The 18,044-nt window shown below is 44.4% G+C and overlaps 2 protein-coding genes across 2 annotated transcripts; one reads left to right on the forward strand and one right to left on the reverse strand.

The window, feature by feature from the left end:
• Positions 1-669: 669 nt before the first annotated feature.
• On the forward strand, positions 670-1,548 carry LOC111373910 (pectinesterase 3-like). The gene has a single exon (XM_022996504.1). It carries the CDS (start codon positions 670-672, stop codon positions 1,546-1,548), a length of 879 nt encoding a protein of 292 aa, XP_022852272.1.
• Positions 1,549-12,452: 10,904 nt separating this feature from the next.
• Positions 12,453-15,263, reverse strand: LOC111373911. Its single transcript, XM_022996506.1, has 5 exons — positions 14,961-15,263; positions 14,361-14,894; positions 13,717-14,256; positions 12,728-13,656; positions 12,453-12,585 (listed from the first exon to the last, which is right to left on the reverse strand). Exons 1-5 carry the CDS (start codon positions 15,261-15,263, stop codon positions 12,453-12,455), a joined length of 2,439 nt encoding a protein of 812 aa, XP_022852274.1.
• Positions 15,264-18,044: the final 2,781 nt, after the last annotated feature.

Consider the following 18,044-nt stretch of genomic DNA (forward strand, 5'->3'; position numbering starts at 1 on the left):
ATGTAACATAGCTGTTTCCTGTTTGGCATGGAGTAGGTCTACACGATTTTGCCAGCAATCATAATCTAAGGAAAAAGTTAAAGATGCCGGCGAGCCATACATAGATAACAAATGGCTAGCCAGTGTAAGGACAAACTGAGAATGGCTAAGTGTAACCTTATCTTAAGTTTCTTAACAAAAAAACTATATTATTGAAATTTCGTAAATAGCAAAGAAACAGTCATCTTTGCGATGTTTCCTATTTGGATTTTTCTTAAGCCAATGTCAAATTTGATTCCTTAATATAGAAGTTCAGTTTTAATCTTTTACAACTTCTGAAGGTAAGTCTTGGCATTTATGATTAGATATTATATTAAAATACGAGAGAAAAATTTTCAATCCCTCGATTATTCCCCCTTTTAAAACGCGTTACTATGCCTGTCCATCTTCTTGTTACCTAGAAATTAGCAGCATTATTATACTAGTTTCAGGCTGTATGCTTGACAAAAGCTTAGTTGACGTTGTGCATAAAAATAAAATACACTATTTAAATGAACAATCTTCGAAGCTGCGGTTTGCTAAATTAAATACATTGTCTTTCAATATCAAGATTCAAAGTTTTTCTAGCTCAGTTTTCATTTTCTGTTTGCCCTTTCAGTAAGGAAGTGAATATTGAGACAGATGAAGATAATGGATGCATCAGTGGACTCATTCAAGAGTGCCGAGGATTATAAAGGTTTTGAAGAGCGCAGAAATGAAATTGAATACTCAGTGGACATTTTCGAGAACATCAAGAACAATGAATTCGAAGAGCAAGAATATCGAAGAAAAACAGCCATGCGCCTGACTATAATTGCTATATCCTCCATTGTCTTGATTCTGCTCATCATAGGTGCAATATATGGAATTCTTGTTCCAATGCACACTGCAGATAATCCCCATCCTCCTGTCAAAGAACAAAATTCTATCAAAATGGTATATAGTACAAAGTTGTTTCATGAACCATGCTTTTCCAGGATGTCTTCCCTCAATATTTCTTCAAGAAAATCCTGGGAGCTGAAAGAAGTTGTCGTATTATCTTTAGAAGTTGCTTTGAATGAGCTTGTGAATCTATCATCATTGCAAGAAAGGCTGACTTCTTCTGAAAACTATAATCATAATAACTGTTCAATGCCAAATGCATCACTTCCATGTGAATTCCTCATTGGGGATGCAATTGAGCATGTTAACATGTCGATTTTGTCCCTTCAGACAGGCGACAGGAACGAATTTTCGAAAACCATGGTCATCAATGTTAGGACATGGCTCAACGCTGCATTCACTGATCAAGAAATGTGTTTGGAGAGGCTAATGAAGATTGAAAAGTGTTCGGGAAATGTCCTGGAAGAAATGGAAAGTGTGATTCGCGATTCCACAAAAGTTATCAACAATTTCTCAGAGATCATTTATAACATAATCACAACGGTTCACTGCTTCAAAATTCCAGTACACAGGAAACTGCTTCATACTGAACAAGGAGGCGATACAGGTTTTTCTGGGACAGTTTCTGAAGGTGAATTAGAGGCCTGAAATTATTGCCGATTTAGTATGGATGTAGATGAATGTATTAAAACATCCCTTGCACCCTTTGTGCATGAGTCTTGAGCTCCATCTTAAAAAATATGTGAGATTCATCAATTAACAATAAATTTCGCAATTGCGGCCAGCTTCTTGTGAGGTAATGCCAAGTAAATTTTTTATCTTGAGATAAATGTCCAGTACGTTTTGGCTTTGGTAACCTGGAGAATATGCATATGTACCATCGAACCAGCTGTATACTGCGACTTTTGGTTGTTTACTTGTGTGTTCTTATTCAATTTTGTTATTTTATTTTTTCCTCGTAAATGCATCATAAGATTTCTCAAAGCTTTGAGATTAATTAGCTTTGTAAAGATGGCTGGAGATGAGCAAGGTAGATGGTGTAAAGCTTTGAGATGAGAGAAAAAGCAACTGATAAAAGTCCAGAATTTCTAGTTAGTGCTTTATTCAAATTTCTGATTGTAGGGATGATTTCTAGCAAACTCCAAGTACAAAACCGGGCTTAGTTTACCAATTTCATCGACACCACCAAGGCTGAGACAACTCCAAAACCACCACCAAGACCGCCCCACTTCCGGTTGCTATAGGTTGGGAAGATGAAGTCCGATGATATGCCCACTAAGGGTTAACCACAAAGGTCACAGTGAAGTGATGCAAGAAGCCAAGAAGAAAGTCTCACAAAGAGAGAAAATGGGCACACGCATATGGAGGCCGAGAGAGAGAGATGGGAATTATAAGCCAAGTAAATGTCCAAAATAGGTAAGTTAGGTTAGGGTTAAGTTGTGGACCAAACAAGGCTCGACTCAATACTAATGGGCCTCAAATTAATAATATAGCCTTCCAAGGAAATGGGGCGAACCGTGAGCAACACTATTTATAATAGGTTGCTTCGAACAGTCCATACGAATGTGGATGGTGTTGTCTCAATAATTGTGTCGATGTACTAGTCAATCATATGGCCAAGGCCGATTGATACTAAAATCAAAGTTACATCATAGCTCGGAGAGGTCGTTTGACAACAAATTGCCTAACAACCTCCACCTTAGTATCAAAGGACCTGCAAAAGAAAATTGTTTCCCATTAGTAACACCTCTAATAGAAAACCAATAAAATTGGAAATCATTTACCTGTACCAATGTTTAGAAGTTCCTTGCAACTTCTAAACTTTGCCAGTGGCATTACATTCGTCCCCATATCAGATGGGTTGTAGTGGGTGTGGACTTTCTCAAGTCTTACCACCTCTTGAGATACTATATCTCTAATGAAGTGGAGTCTAACGTCAATGTGTTTAGTGTGCTCGTGAAAAACAGGGTTCTTGCATAAATGTTTAGATGACTGACTATCAGAATACACTACCACATAATCATTCAAGACACAGTTCATGAAGTAGACCTCTAAGCCATAGAGCTTCTTTAATAGTTTCAGTGGTAGCAATATATTCTGATTCTGTAGCGGATAGTGCAACAATGTGTTGTAACTGTGATTTTCAACTAACATCCCTATCTCCTGCATAGTCTGCATCTACAAAACCCTTTAATTTTATGCCTTCTTTATTAGCACTAAACTTTCAACCTACGTTACTTGTACCCTTCAAGTACTTTAACAACCACTTTAGTGCTTCCCAATGTTCAGGGCCCGGATTAGCCATATATCTACTGAGAGTACTAACAGCAAAACCTAAATCAGGTCTAGTGCAAACCATCAAATACATTATGGAACCAATCACATTAGAGTAAGGCACTCTACTCATGTATTCAACTTCATGCTCATTGCAAGGAGATTGTTCCTTCGATAAAACAAAATGATTAGCAAGAGGCAACGTGACAGGTTTGCAATCACTCATATTGAATTTCATCCTTTAACGTATACACAAAACATGTGTCAAATTTTACGTTTATGTCACCAATTCCAGCAATAGTATAGGCAAAGTTATCACACAGTACAACATGTCCAACATTAGATTCATACAACTTATAAAATCAATTTTTTTTAGATGTCACATGAAAAGATGCACCAGAATCAAGTATCCACTCATGCATGTAGAAATTAGCAGTTAGATTTAATTCAGCAGTGTATGTAACTAGACTTGTAATCATATAGACCTCACTACCATTTATATCGGAAGTAGATGCTAACACATTTACCTCATCTCTCTTCTTAACCTTTAACTTACCCTTCTTCTTATGACAATCTTTTATAAAATGCCATGTGTTTCTACAACCATATCATTTTCTCGCCTTAGTCCTAGATTTGATCTAGACCTGCCTTTGCTCTTCTTTTTCCATCCATTACCACTTGACTCGCCACTGGTTTGATATCCCTCATGACTATTTTGCCTAAATTGAGTTCTATCCCGCATCATATGTACCTCACCGTTCCTCTTATCATGTTTTAACTTACCCTTCTCCTTATGACAATCTTTTATAAAATGCCCTGTGTTTCCACAACCATATCATTTTCTCGCCTTAGTTCTAGATTTTGATCTAGACCTGCCTTTGCTCTTCTTTTTCCATCCATTACCACTTGACTCGCCACTGGTTTGATATCCCTCATGACTATTTTGCCTAAATTGAGTTCTATCCCGCATCATATGTACCTCACCGTTCCTCTTATCATTTTTTAGTCCTAATTTCAATTTCTTTACTTCTAAGGGAATCTATGATAATTTCAGATGTTAACGTGTCTCTACCATACTTATTGGCGTTCTTAACTTCCTTATAAGAATCAGGAATTGCACTGAACAAAATTATAGCCTTATAAGTTTCAGACACGATCTCATCACAATTAACTATATCTTGCACCAATTTGTTAAACACGTCTAGATTGTCATCAAGATCCTTTAAAAAATCCATTTTGAAACTGAAAAAACGTTCAAGCATATAAAGTTTATTCGGTGTAGATTTAAGCAAATACAATTCTTCTAATTTCTTCCAAAGTTCTTTAGTGGTTTTCAATTTACCCACCTTTCTTAAAATGGCGTCAGACAAGTGTAAAATAATTGAGGTATAAGCAAGCTCATCGACTTCTTCTTTGTTCTTGTGAAAAATCAGTTGAAAAATTGCCTTCAATGGCTTTTGAAACCTTTTGTTGGACTAAAATACCCTTCATTTTTTGTTGTCAAATAGCAAAGTCACCCTTTCCATTAAAAATTCCCAAATCAAAACTGTGAGTTGTCATCTTTACACAACAGTAAAAAATGTACAAACTATAATCAAACCACACAAAGTAGTCCTAGGGTCACAGACAGTATACACCGTTCTAGATTTCCAAGGTTTCATAAGATTCGCGATCTTAGATCAAGGGAATATTCGAACGGGTAAGGTCACGATATTTCTAACGAAATAAGTAAGCAGCGAAAATAACAGTGCATCAAAAAATACGTCTAGCAGATAACTAGTCCCACAGTGATTAGATCACTAAGAATTACAGAGTTGATTTTAACCAAAAAAAACAAATACTCAATCAAAAGATCAATCAAGAGCACGTAACCTAAATTGTAGCACAAGCAATTACAACCCCCAACCTATTGTCACCCTACACGGTGACGCGCTAATGCTAAAAAATTAACGGGTCAAGCCAATTTACCAGAGCGGACGTGTCTGAGTTCGTATAATCGAGAGAGATGCGAATCTACTGCTTTAGGGTCGCAATCTTGACCTAAAATAATTCAGTAGATATATGTAGTTTCAACCGTCGATCCACCGGGGGCAAAATTGTCCAACTTTTTCTGTGTAACCTAAAACAGAAAATAAATAGTGGCAGTGCGTTCAGGGGATTGAAATTAGCAAACTGCCCGAAGGAAGTTCGCCCGAAATCGTCGCCACGCGCCACACACGAAGGGGCGCCTCAGCCTGCTAGTTCCGGATATGGGATCGGTTTCGCCGAAAAGTCACTGGTTTGGCAGAAAAATGGGATTGCAGGTTCAGTTTCCTATGAAGATCGCGACTCCACCATCGATTTTGGTGATTTTCTGGCCGGAGAAGGTTACTTCGGCTCTGATACCAAATATAGGGATGATTTCCAGCAAACTCCAAGTACAAAATCGGGCTCAATTTACCAATTTCATCGACACCACCAAGGTTGAGACAACTCCAAAACCACCACCAAGACCGCGCCCACTTCAGGTTGCTATAGGTTGTGAAGATGAATTCCAATGATATGCCCACTAAGTGTTAACCACAAAGGTCACAATGAAGTGATGCAAGAAGCCAAGAAGAAAGTCTCACAAAGAGAGAAAATGGGCACACGCATATGGAGGTCGAGAGAGAGACGGGAATTATAAGCCAAGTAAATGTCCAAAATAGGTAAGTTATGTTAGGGTTAAGTTGTGGACCAAACAAGGCTCGACTCAGTATTAATGGGCCTCAAATTAATAATATAGTCTTCCAAGGAAATGAGGCGAACCGTGAGCAACACTATTTACAATAGTTGCTTCGAACGGTCCATACGAATGTGGATTGTGTTGTCTCGATAATTGTGTCGATGTACTAGTTAATCATATGGCCAAGGCCGATTGATACTAAAATTGAGGTTACATCATAGCCCGGGGAGGTCGTTTGACGACAAATTGCCTAACACTGATGTTATTGTAAATCAATTGCATCTACTTTGATTTTTCGATTGTTAATTTCATGTTTTTTTGTTGGTACTCGTCCCAATTTGTATTCCACACCTTGCACATCGTGGAGTTCTATATTCAGGATTTTATTTTTTTTATTGTATACTTGATTTTTGGAGTTTTTTGTAATTTTAGTTTGTTATGTATGCACACACAGGGTTTGTTTTGTTGCAAATATTTTGAATGTGGGGGCATATTTCATTTTATGTTAATATCATGGTTCAGGAAATCATTTGAATTATGTTAATGAATTTTTAGCTATTTGTGCTATTTGTGGAGGACCTTGGGCTCCTTTTAGCATGAAAAAACATTATTTGACAACTTCTTCTGAAATTTTTGGAGTTGTTATAATTCTAATTTGTTGCGACTTTGTTGCTGGTAGCATTTGTCTTGAAGCTTTGCACAATGTTTTTTGTTTTTGTTTTTGCGTGTTAGCAATGCAATTATTTTCCATTGTGTAAAGTGTCACATAATTGTAATAAGTTCATGATTCAATTCAACAAGATGAAGACTGACTTCAACCGCTGAGAAGTGGATGCAGACTACGGATACACAGTCCTCCTAATATCTAATAGAAGGGGTGGAGACCAACAACTTTATTTAATAGTACATGAACGACATCTTAGTGTCCATGAAAACCGACAAAAGTGAGAAACAATTCATCTCAAGATTCCATCATGTTTGGAGCTGAAATTACCACCCTTTCTCCAGTTCCGTGTACCAGCCCACTTGAATCAAAGACAGAACCTAGAGATGCAAGAATCAAAGTAAAATTCACGGTCATATGAATTTCAAGGAAAACCATGCCGACAAGATGCTTAGTCACACCTGCTATTGTTGGATCAATTGGCCTCGATTGGTACTGTGGCAACGGAAAATATCTGTTCTCGACCAACCTAATTAAGCTAATTAATTTTGCGGGGAAGTAACAAGACATCAGCATTGGTAATAAAGGGGTATATTGTTGAAGCTGCCTATTAATGAAAACAGAAAAGATCCTTTGCAATTAATTTAATTGGGGAACAATTTATATTCCTATTATTTTCTCTAGCATAGCATTTATAGTCTATATATTAAAAAACTCATTCTCTTAACAACAATGCCTAAGCAGACTTGTTCAGCTATCATCGGATGACAAAACTATGTATACTCTATCTATATTACTGGAAAACCATTCCATCCTTAAGTAGGACTAAGAGTTGATCCTACATCGACTCAAAAAGGTATTAAGACATTCAATCAAAGAAAGTGGAGGCCATGAAGGATAGGAAGCGGAAGCTAACAACGAAAGAAAAGGAGGCAAAAACTTGTACTCCCTCCGTCTCATTTATATAGGTTTGTTTTGTTTTTCATATGGATTAAGAAATCTTATTTAATGTTACTGAAAAAACAATTTTTGACAATAACTTTCATAGTTACCCTTATTTATATTTGTACACTTTCAAAATTAAGTAGAAAAATTGGTTATAACTAGGCAAAAAAAAAAAAAAGGAGCACATTAGTAAACCAACAAAACAGAACAAGCTCAATATAAAAATAAAAAAATAAAAAAATAACTCCTATATATTTGGGACAAAAAAACTAGGAAGCATATATAAATGGGATAGAGGGAGCAACTGATAAAGGAATCACTAAATGCCAATGACACTGAAGTGAAGGTCAGTCGTTGCCTTACTAAGTATTGTTAAGGAATAAAATCTCACATGTGATAAAAATGAAAATATAGACAAATTTATAAAGATTGGGCTACTCCTCTTAATAAAACTTCCTTTTTAAGATGGAACTCTAAATTTTGATATGGGATCACAGAATCCATTAAAATCCAATGAGTAATTCAATTCAATTAAGACTCAAAAAGATGAGTACGTGAATTTTAAGATTGGTCTGCTCAAATGAACCACCTCTTGCAGGAGCATGTTAAGAGATGAAATTTCATATTGAGTAAATGTGAAAATATAGACAAATTTATAAAGGTTTAGGATACTCCTCTTAATAAAGTTGACATTTGTCTTAATAAGTATTATTAACCTAGGACTGTCTATTAGTTGCTATAATACCATGTAGAAAAATGAGATTGGTTTGTGTGTATCAATTTGATTACATAGTGTTGACCTCTAAAAATGGCTCTTCCACGTGGCCAACTTGTAGCTACTCCATGTATTCCTCCCTACGAAATGAACAAACTGTCAGGCGCACACGGCCGGAACCGACGGGGGTGGCGGCCGCATACACTCCGACGGTCAAGTCAGGTTTGGGTGGTCGGAACAGTGTCCAGGGACTACACAAATCAATCAGTCAATAAAGGGGGAGGAGGATATATAAACTTGTTATGGAGTGCTATCTATTGAGAGTTTCATTACCTTTCCCTCTGGCCAATCTTTGGGTATTTATAGGTGGTATGAACCGTGGGATGTGGAACACGTGTATACATCTGACGGTATGAAGCGTCTGCTCATAGGCGTCAATCAGCCGCGCTTGTAGAGTGGGCGGACAGTTTGTTTCCCCCGAGTTGAATTGACATAAAGTTGATAAGTCACATCAAATAGCTTTATGGGGGACGTCAAATCAATTTAAACCTTATATGAAGAACAAATCTTAAATTGGCAGCGAATCTTCTAACGGGGGTCCACTTGAACCCGACCTCAGAGACAGGACACTTCGGCAGATCAGTGACAGGAATCGGTGTACCACTTTGGAGAAGCTTCGGGAGGTCGGAGTGGTAAGAAGCTTCGGCAGGTCGGGGTGGTCTATTTGATTTCATCGGCTTCGGAGTGGCGAGATGACACTTCGATACCTCGGTACCGAGGCTCATAAAAATGAGGCGTAACAGTGGTCCCCCAAATCCGAGAATGAATATTTATATTATACGTGGATTTGTTTTCCTGATCGGATTGCGGCATGGGGGTAGCTGAAACTTTGTAGAGCATGGGAAGAACGCAGAGCCGAGGCGATGAGCCAATGGTACGCTCGCGTCGGGTACGCTAAAGCGTCATAAAAATTATAGGGACCCGTCTTCACCGAAGCGTTGGAAGGGAGAGGGAGACGGCTCAAGCTTTGCAAAGCATGGGAGGGGACGCAGCGACTGAGGCGATAGCAAACGGGGGTTCGCATCGGGTGTGTCCAAGCTTTGTAAAGTTGGGGGACTCGTTTCTCGTCGAAGCGTTGGCGAAAAAAGGGGATCGACGCGTGGGGAGATGGCTCGAACTTCGTAAAGCATAGGAGGGAACGCAGCGTCCGAGGCGATTGGCCACTGGGGCGTTCGCATCGGTTGCGGCTAAGCTTTGTAAAGTCGGGGGAGGAGATCATCTGAGGCGACCCGGAAGTCCAATGATTTGACAACTGTTGCGTGTTTCCAAGGTGACAGTTGGGTACCACGCCCATTCCCCTAGAAGGCTGCTGCGGCCAGTAATTATTATTGACGGCTGTTGGTAACCGAGGCGACGCGTTTCAATTTAGCGTGAAAGCCACAGCGACATCTTGGGCGTAGATCAAATCTGGCGTTTCATTTCAACGGCTGGGATCGAGAATACAACGAACGGTTTAGATTGATCGTATTTGAATTGAACGGTGGAGATTGGATTTGTCTTTCCTATAAAAGGTGAACTTTGGGGGCTTATCAGAGTTTCTACCTTTGCCATACGAAAGAAACAAAATTTCTCCCAAATTTTCGGCGATTTCCGGCGTTCTACAAGCAACTCCGGCGAGAGAGAGAGCGATATTTCCGGCGATCTCGCACAATTTCCGGCTAGGAAACACTTCCAAACTCGTAAGTTTCAGTACCCATTTAGACTCTAAAAATTTCTTAACGAATGGCCTCGGAAGGGAGTTCTGGTTTGGGTAGGAGTTTAGAAATAGTGAGGGTGGACGAGCCCATTGTGGCGACCTCCTCAGAAATAGCCGGGGCCATAATGGGGGGGAAAACATGTGGAAGCGACCAGATAGCCCTCCGGATACTTCTGTGCACTGGGGGGCGTCGGACTACCCATCAAAGTTGAGGGAGGCCGACCTTGGTAGACTTAGGACAGAATATAGGATCCCGGACAGTGTGGACCTGATTCTCCCAGGGCCGGAAGAGAGAGCTTGTTACCCAAGGCCGGGCTGCGTGGCCATTAGTGAGGCGATCCTTAGGGCCGGACTTAGGCTGCCTATTCACCCGTTCTTTAGGTTGGTGCTTAGGTCTTACGGGCTAGCCCCGACGCAGCTCAATCCGAACTCCTCGAGCCAAATGGTGGGCTCCTGGATGTTGTGGAAAGAGGCGTCGTTAGGAGTGGAGATGCCCCTTTCCGTTTTCCAGACTCTCTACATACCCAAGGTTACTGCTGGGGGGGATAAGACCCGGGGTTGGTACTACCTGACTTCATGGGGTTCCCACACTCCATTTGTGATCAATCTGCCGAGCTCCATCAAGGAATGGAAGAGCTCTTGGTGCTGGGCAGCGGGGCGATGGGACACAATGGAGGGGGACCCCCTGGCTCCTCTTACGGTCCCGGCGAAGTTTTCAACACTTAGTGAGTATAGTAGTTGATATTTTGTTTCTCTTCGGCCGGGCTTGTGTTTAACAGAAATGTTTCCTTTCGTAGGTTCCCTCCCTCGGTGCGAGCTATCGACAGAGGACTTCGACACTATCTGTATTATTTATCAGCTGCCTCAGAAGAAGAGGTCATATCACAGGCTGATTCGGAAAAACATACATTTCATCACTCACGACTTAATGGCGTCCCAAGGTAATAGGACCGAAGCCCACACTTTTTTTAAACCGAACTCCCTATACTTGTATTAATTTCTCATTCGTTTCTTTGCAGATAACTTTAACAAGAAGCTGCCAGTACGCCCCAACTTCAAAACCATTCAGAAAATGATAGCTGAAGCAAGGGCGTTGAAGGCCTCCTCCTCTTCGTATAAGAAGCAAATGGAGGAGCTGGTGGAGGCCAGTAAGAGACTTCAGCCTCCGACAGAGGAGGAGGATCCGGAGGCCGACCTCCGAAGGAAGGGCAAGAAAAGTACTGCTCCTCCCAGACGCCCAACTGTGGCGAGGCCACCCCCTGTTATGCGGCAGACAACTATTCCCACGGGGGTGGCCCTCCTAGAAAGAAACCCCACTGCTACGGAGCCTGTCGCTACCCCGGACACGGCGCCCCTTGCGGCCGTACCTATTGAACACGTTCCGGGGCAGCAGAGGAGGAAAAGGGCCCGCTCCAGCAAAGAAGTTGACTTCCTCAGCACCAGTTCAGAAGAGCCAGTAAGGGAGGTGCTGGAGGCTCTCCCCCCGGAAACAGCTGCAGTGGCGGTGGTCCACAGCAAGTATTGGACCGAAGAGTGGAGGGACCACACCGCCTCCTGCACTGCCGAAGACTTGGTGGCGGCGAACAGAGCCTGCGTGGCCCGGGCACTGAGCATAAGTATCCAACTCGAGGGCTTGGTGAAGGATCTAAACTCTAAGAGGGAGGACCTCGCCAAGCGCCTCGAGGAGGCGATGCACTACGGGGACGCTGTGCGGGCTGCCCAGGCCAAAGCCGCCAAAGCAGAGGAGGGGAAGAGAGCTGCTGAGGTCCAGCTCGCTGCTTCGCAGGCGGATGTGGAGCGGCTAAAAAAAGAGCTCTATGAGGTGGAGTGCCAGGTGGCTGTGGTGACTCGGCGGCTTGACCACGCTAACGAGCACCACAAGCTTGCCACCGATGCCCTGGAGCCCTCCAACAGAGAAAAAGCGGAGCTGAAGCAGCAAGCAGAGGCCCAGTCAGTGGAGATTGCCTCTCTGAGGGAGGAGTTAAAGTCTGCGGGGGAGGTGGCGGTTCAAAATTTTATTGATCACTTCGAAGACCACCCCCTTTACGACGATTTTGCCAACTTCTGGGCCTCGTGGAGTGCCCAGAACCTACTGGATCGGCTGAGGGAGGTGCACCCTACACTGCACATCTCTCAACTAGAGGCAGAGTTCGGGGGCCCCACTGGAGGTCGGCCTGAAAAGGTTACTGAGGAGGTTCCAGAGGCCTAGGAGGCGGCCAGTGCTGAAATTCCTCCCACAGATTAGGGTTTCCTTTGTAATGGCTTCGGCCCCACATTTACTTCAATTTCATGAAATGGAAAATTTTGTTAAATTTCTGTAAAGTTCTTTTGCTTCTGCTTCTTTGTATCCCTTTTTGTTTTATACTTGTATGAATGACAAACATTAGGCCAACTGCCTCGCGACAACGACCAGTTAACAATCGTGAATCGGTCCCCTTAAGCGAACATAAGTAAACACTTGAGTGAGTAGGAAGTGACCCCTTACCTTAACTTCTTAATAATCTGAGGCCAGATCAATTGGGAAAACGCGAGGAAACGTTTGTTCAGCTAATAAGTGACGATCGAATCGCTCAAATGAACCTTTCGAAGAACTGAGGAAACCATTCCCTGGCTGATCCGGTTTGGAACTGAAAATTCATTACTGAAGATAAATTACACCACCCTTTACAAAGGTAATTCCATCCCTTAATAATCTTTACAACCAATGCCAGATCAGGACAACCGATTTAGCTATGACGACCTAGGATCAAATCGGAATATTCTTGTTACTGATAGTATTTTCTCAAGTGCTCGATGTTCCACTTGTGAGGTAACACCCTTCCTGACATATCTTCGACCTCGAAAGTACCAGGTCGGGATTCTCCCTGAATGCGGTACGGGCCTTCCCAGTTCGGGCTAAAAACTCCTGACCCGGTTGGTTTCGAAGATTGGAACACTCTTTTGAGAACGAGGTCGCCCAAGCGGAGAGTCCTGTTTCTGACCTTGGAGTTGTAAAAGTGGGTCATCTTACGATGATATTTCGCTAAGGTCATTTGGGAAGCGTCTCTCTTTTCCTCGAGGTGTAGTTCACTTATGCGCGCCTCATCGTTGCTGATCTCAGTGAAATGTATCCGCCGATGTGATGGGACACCGACCTCGACCGGACTCATCGCTTCGGCTCCGTAGGTCATTGAGAATGGGGTCTCGCCCGTTGCGGTCCGGCAAGTTGTTCTGATGGCCCAGAGGACGTGGGGGAATTCGTCAACCCAAGCGCCTTTTGAGGCATCCAGTTTCCTTTTCAGGGTGTACTTGATAGTCTTGTTCACTGCTTCGACCTGTCCATTTGCCTGAGGGTGATGTGGAGTCGAGAAGTCTTTCTTTATGCCTAGTTCATCGCATAACTCTCGCATCTTCCTGTTGTCAAACTGCCACCCATTATCAGAGACAATGGAGTGAGGGATGCCGAACCTGTAAATGACGTTCTTCCAAACGAACTTCGTAGTGTTGGCCTCGGTGATTCGGGCAAGGGGTTCTGCCTCGACCCACTTAGTGAAGTAGTCGATGGCGACAATGGCAAAAGTTGCGCTTCCCCTACCCTTTGGTAGCGGACCAACGAAGTCGATGCCCCACTTGGCGAATGGCCAAGGGCTGGTCACTATAGAGAGGCTCTGTGCAGGCTGTCTTTGTACGTTCGAGAAGCGCTGGCATTTGTCACATTTCTGGACAAATTGGCAAGCATCCCTTTTCAGGGTTGGCCAGAAGTAGCCCTGACGGAGAACCTTGTGTGCCAGAGCCATCCCTCCTGAGTGATTTCCGCAGATCCCTTCATGTATTTCTCTGAGTACGTAGGTGGCCTCTTCGCCGCCTACACATCGAAGAAGGGGAGAGGCAAAGCCCCTCTTGTAAAGGGTTCCTTCTTGAAGGACGAAGTGTGCAGCCCTTCTTCTTAACTTCCTTGCTTCACTTCTGGAAGCAGGCAGCGTTTGCTCTTTTAGATATGCAATTATGGGCTGCATCCACAATGGGGTGCCTTCTATCCATAGTAACTCTTCACCCTCGAAGGTGGAGGGCTTTGATAAGTGCTCAATGGGGACGATATTCAAAAGCTTTGAGTTCACGCTGCTGGCCAACTTTGAGAGGGCATCTGCATGGGCATTCTCTAGACGGGGGACTTGAGTCAGTTTGAACTTTTCGAAATGGGGAATTATGTCCAGAACCAGCTTCAAGTATGCGCGCATGTTATCATCTTTGGCCGCGAAATCCCCATTCACCTGATTTACTACGAGCTGAGAATCACTGCTTGCCAGAAGCTTCCTGACCTGCATTTCCTTGGCAAGCCTTAGTCCTGCCAGAAGGGCCTCATATTCGGCTGCGTTGTTCGAGGCTCCGAAGTCGAATCTTACCGCACAATTCAACAAATGACCTTCCGGGCTTTCCAGTACGATTCCCGCCCTGCGCCTGCCTCTCCTGAAGACCCATCTACAAACAATTTCCATGCGGGGGGCTCGGCTGGCTCCATCAGGGCCTCCATCTCTGGGGCTTTGGTAAATTCGACCATGAAATCGGCAAGGGCCTGGCCCTTGATAGCGTGTCTAGGTCGGAATGTGAGATCGAACTCGCTGAGCTCGATAGCCCATTTCAGTAGGCGTCCCGACACGTCCGTCTTCTGCATTACTTGCCTTAAGGGGAAATTGGTGAGGATTTGTATTGAGTGAGCTTGGAAATATGGCCTCAGCTTTCTCGAAGCTGTAATAAGTGCGAGTGCCAGTTTTTCCATGTCGGAGTAGCGTGTTTCAGCTGGGAGAAGTGCTTTGCTGATGTAATATACCGGCAATTGACGCTCATTTTCTTCCCTGGTTAGGACCGCGCTGACTGCCACATCTGACACTGCTAGATACAGCAACAGAGATTCATCCGGATGGGGTTTCGATAGGAGGGGCGATTCACCTAGGTGTTTCTTTAGAGACTCGAAGGCCTCTTGGCATTCCGAAGTCTACTGAAATCTCTTTCCTTGCTTCAATACTTTGAAGAAAGGTAAGCTTTTATCAGTGGCTCTGGAGATGAAGCGGCTGAGGGCGGCTATCCGGCCATTGAGACTTTGGACCTCCTTTGGTTTCTGAGGTGAACTCATTTCTATTATAGCCGCCACCTTTGCAGGGTTTGCCTCAATTCCTCTCTGATTTACAATGTATCCCAAGAACTGGCCCGATGCCACTCCGAAAGTGCACTTGAGGGGATTCAACTTCATGTTATACCTCCTGAGTGTCTGGAAGGTTTGGTCAATGTGACTCACGTGTTCGCCCGCCTGGAGGCTTTTGACCAACATGTCGTCCACGTAGACCTCCACGGTTTTGCCAATGAGTTCGGCAAACATCATGTTGACTAACCTCTGATATGTGGCCCCGGCATTTTTCAATCCGAAGGGCATGACTTTGTAGCAATACAGCCCCCTGTCCGTGATGAATGATGTAGCTTCCTCATCAGGTCGGAACATGGGTATTTGGTTGTACCCTGAGTACGCATCCATGAAGCTAAGTAGTTCATGCCCAGCAGTGGAGTCGACCAGTTGATCAATTCTTGGAAGCGGGAAGCTATCCTTGGGGCACGCCTTATTCAGGTTTGTGAAGTCCACACAGACCCTCCATTTCCCGCTAGACTTTTTCACTAGAACCGGGTTGGATATCCACCTCGGGTATATGGCCTCCCTGATGAAACCACTGCGATCGAGTTTACTTACTTCGTCTTTCAACGCCTCGTACCGTTTCGGATTCAGCGCGCGCCTCTTCTGTCTATGGGGGGCATAGGAGGGGTTGATGTTAAGGTGATGGCAACTGATCCTGAGATCTATTCCCACCATATCCTCATGTTTCCATGCGAAGACATCTAGGTTTTCTTTCAGGAATCGTATCATCTCAATTTTTGCTTCAGGCGATAATGACTTCCCTATGCGCAAGACTTGGTTGGGGTCTTCTGGATTGACTGGAAAGGTTTCCAGTTCTTCCATTGGGGTCGCGTTTGGTTCATAATCAATTATTCGGGGATCTAACTCGTCAAGAGGGTGTCCTTGTTCAGGGGCCTCTTCCATTATGACATCTTCCTCTTGTTCAGAGGTATGCCCTTGTTTAGGGGCGTCGAGCATCTCCACGTCCGTACAGACTTCAGCGGGTACTTCTGCCAGAATTATATTGACAGTCCGGGGCTCCGATTTGCGTAGCGAGTTCAGGTAGCATGCCCTGGAGCTCATCTGATCGCCCCGAACCGTTGCAATCCCATGTTCGGTTGGGAATTTCATGCACAGATAGTGAATGGACGTCACAGCCCAAAGATCTTTTAGAGCCGGTCTGCCCAACACCCCATGATAAGCCGACCTATGATCTACCACCAGAAACTCCATGAAATACTGGGCGACCAGGGGGGCCGAACCCATTTCCACAGGCAGGGTAATCCGCCCTCGTGGGATGATGCTGTCCCCAGTGAATCCGAACAGTGGGTCGGTCATGGGGATTAACCCATATTCAATTTGCATTTTGTCAAAAGTGGAGCCAAACAATATGTTCACGGAGCTGCCGTTGTCAACGAGCATGCGTTTTAATCCGTTTCTAGCCACTACGGCCTTTACAACCAAAGCATCGCAATGGGGATGGTGAACTCCCTCTGCGTCTTCCTGCGAGAAGGTGATTGGGGCCATCTTGTTTGTTGTTTTTGATTTGTCGACAATGTAGGTGATCATCGGGGGATCCTTAGCTTCTCTTGTATAATTTCTCTGGGCGTTCCTGGTGTTTCCACCGACGTGGGGTCCCCCGATGATGGTATCGATTTCCCTGATGACCTGGCTTCCAGCGAATTGAGCTTGGTTCTCTTGCCTGGATTGGCCTCGGTTCCTTGATTCTCTTCTGCTAGGAAGTTGTTCCTGGTGGCTCCTTCCTCCCCTCCTCGGGGAGGTGGATCTGCGGGGGTGCTCATTTCTGCTGAAAGTGAGGGGGTTGCTTCGATCAGGGTGCCGGTTGGCATCCCGACACTCACTGGTGTCATGCCCATATAGTTGATGGAAAGTACAAAATCTTGCTCCTGGCAAGGGCCTGTTTGGCCTCTTCTTCTTCTTCTTGTTGTCAGTTCTTCCGGATGGTGCTGCCTCAGTGGGTGCGCTATCATATGCCAATACCGGCACTGCGTTCAATGTGGCGGAAGCTAGGGCCTGTCCGGATGTGGGAGCTATGGTATGCCCTGCTTGGCTCCATTGCTGAGTAACAAGGTGCGCTGCGGGGCCTCGACCTACCTGCCTCTGTGGGGGAGGGATTCCCTGCGCAGCACGGTTACGATGATCAATCATTTCTTCACTAATTATTTCCACCCTCATCATCTCCACCAGCTCGTCGTACGTGGAAGGATTCTTGCTGCGCACGTCCCTCCAAAACAAAGTGTTCATGTTGAGACCACCTTTCAGGGCCGAAAGGGCTTCCCTGTCAGTGACCTGTTCGCAGTAAGTAATCTCGTCTGTAAACCTGGCGAGATAGCTTTTCAGCGTCTCTCCAGGGGCCTGCCTCATGTCTTGCAGGCGTTGGATCGGCGCCTCTCCTTCCCTGCGTGAGAGGTACTGGTTCAAAAATGCTTTCTTCAAATCCGGCCAACTTCTGATGCTTAAGGGAGGAAGCCTGCTGTACCACACCTCGGCGGCTCCGCCTAGTGTTAAATGGAAGGCTCTGCACTTTAGAGCAGGTGAGGCTCCCCTAAGACTCATTTGCGTCATGTACTTTGTGAGGTGCTTCTCCGGGTCCCCTTTTCCCTCGTACTTGGGGATCTTTGGGGGCATGAAATTAGTTGGCATTGGGAAGCTTCGGATTTCCCTTGAGAAAGGGAGGTTATCGTCATCGTCGTCAATCTCATAAGACCGGCAGGGCCCCTCTGATCCTCGGTCATCTTGGACGTTTTGGGGTGGAGGAGGTGCTTTTCCCCGGCTCCCCCAATCGACTAAGTTTCTCCTCTCCTTCCTGTTTCTAGGAGGAGGGATACACTCCTCTTCGTTGTCTGACCGGGCCGACCCTCTTGAAGGGCGGATCCTATTGCTAGGATCGTTCCCTATCCGGTCGAAGACGCTTACTGACCTCTG

Source organism: Olea europaea, unplaced genomic scaffold (genome assembly GCF_002742605.1).
Source record: "Olea europaea var. sylvestris unplaced genomic scaffold, O_europaea_v1 scaffold1178, whole genome shotgun sequence".
In the NCBI taxonomy this organism is placed as follows: Eukaryota; Viridiplantae; Streptophyta; class Magnoliopsida; order Lamiales; family Oleaceae; genus Olea; species Olea europaea.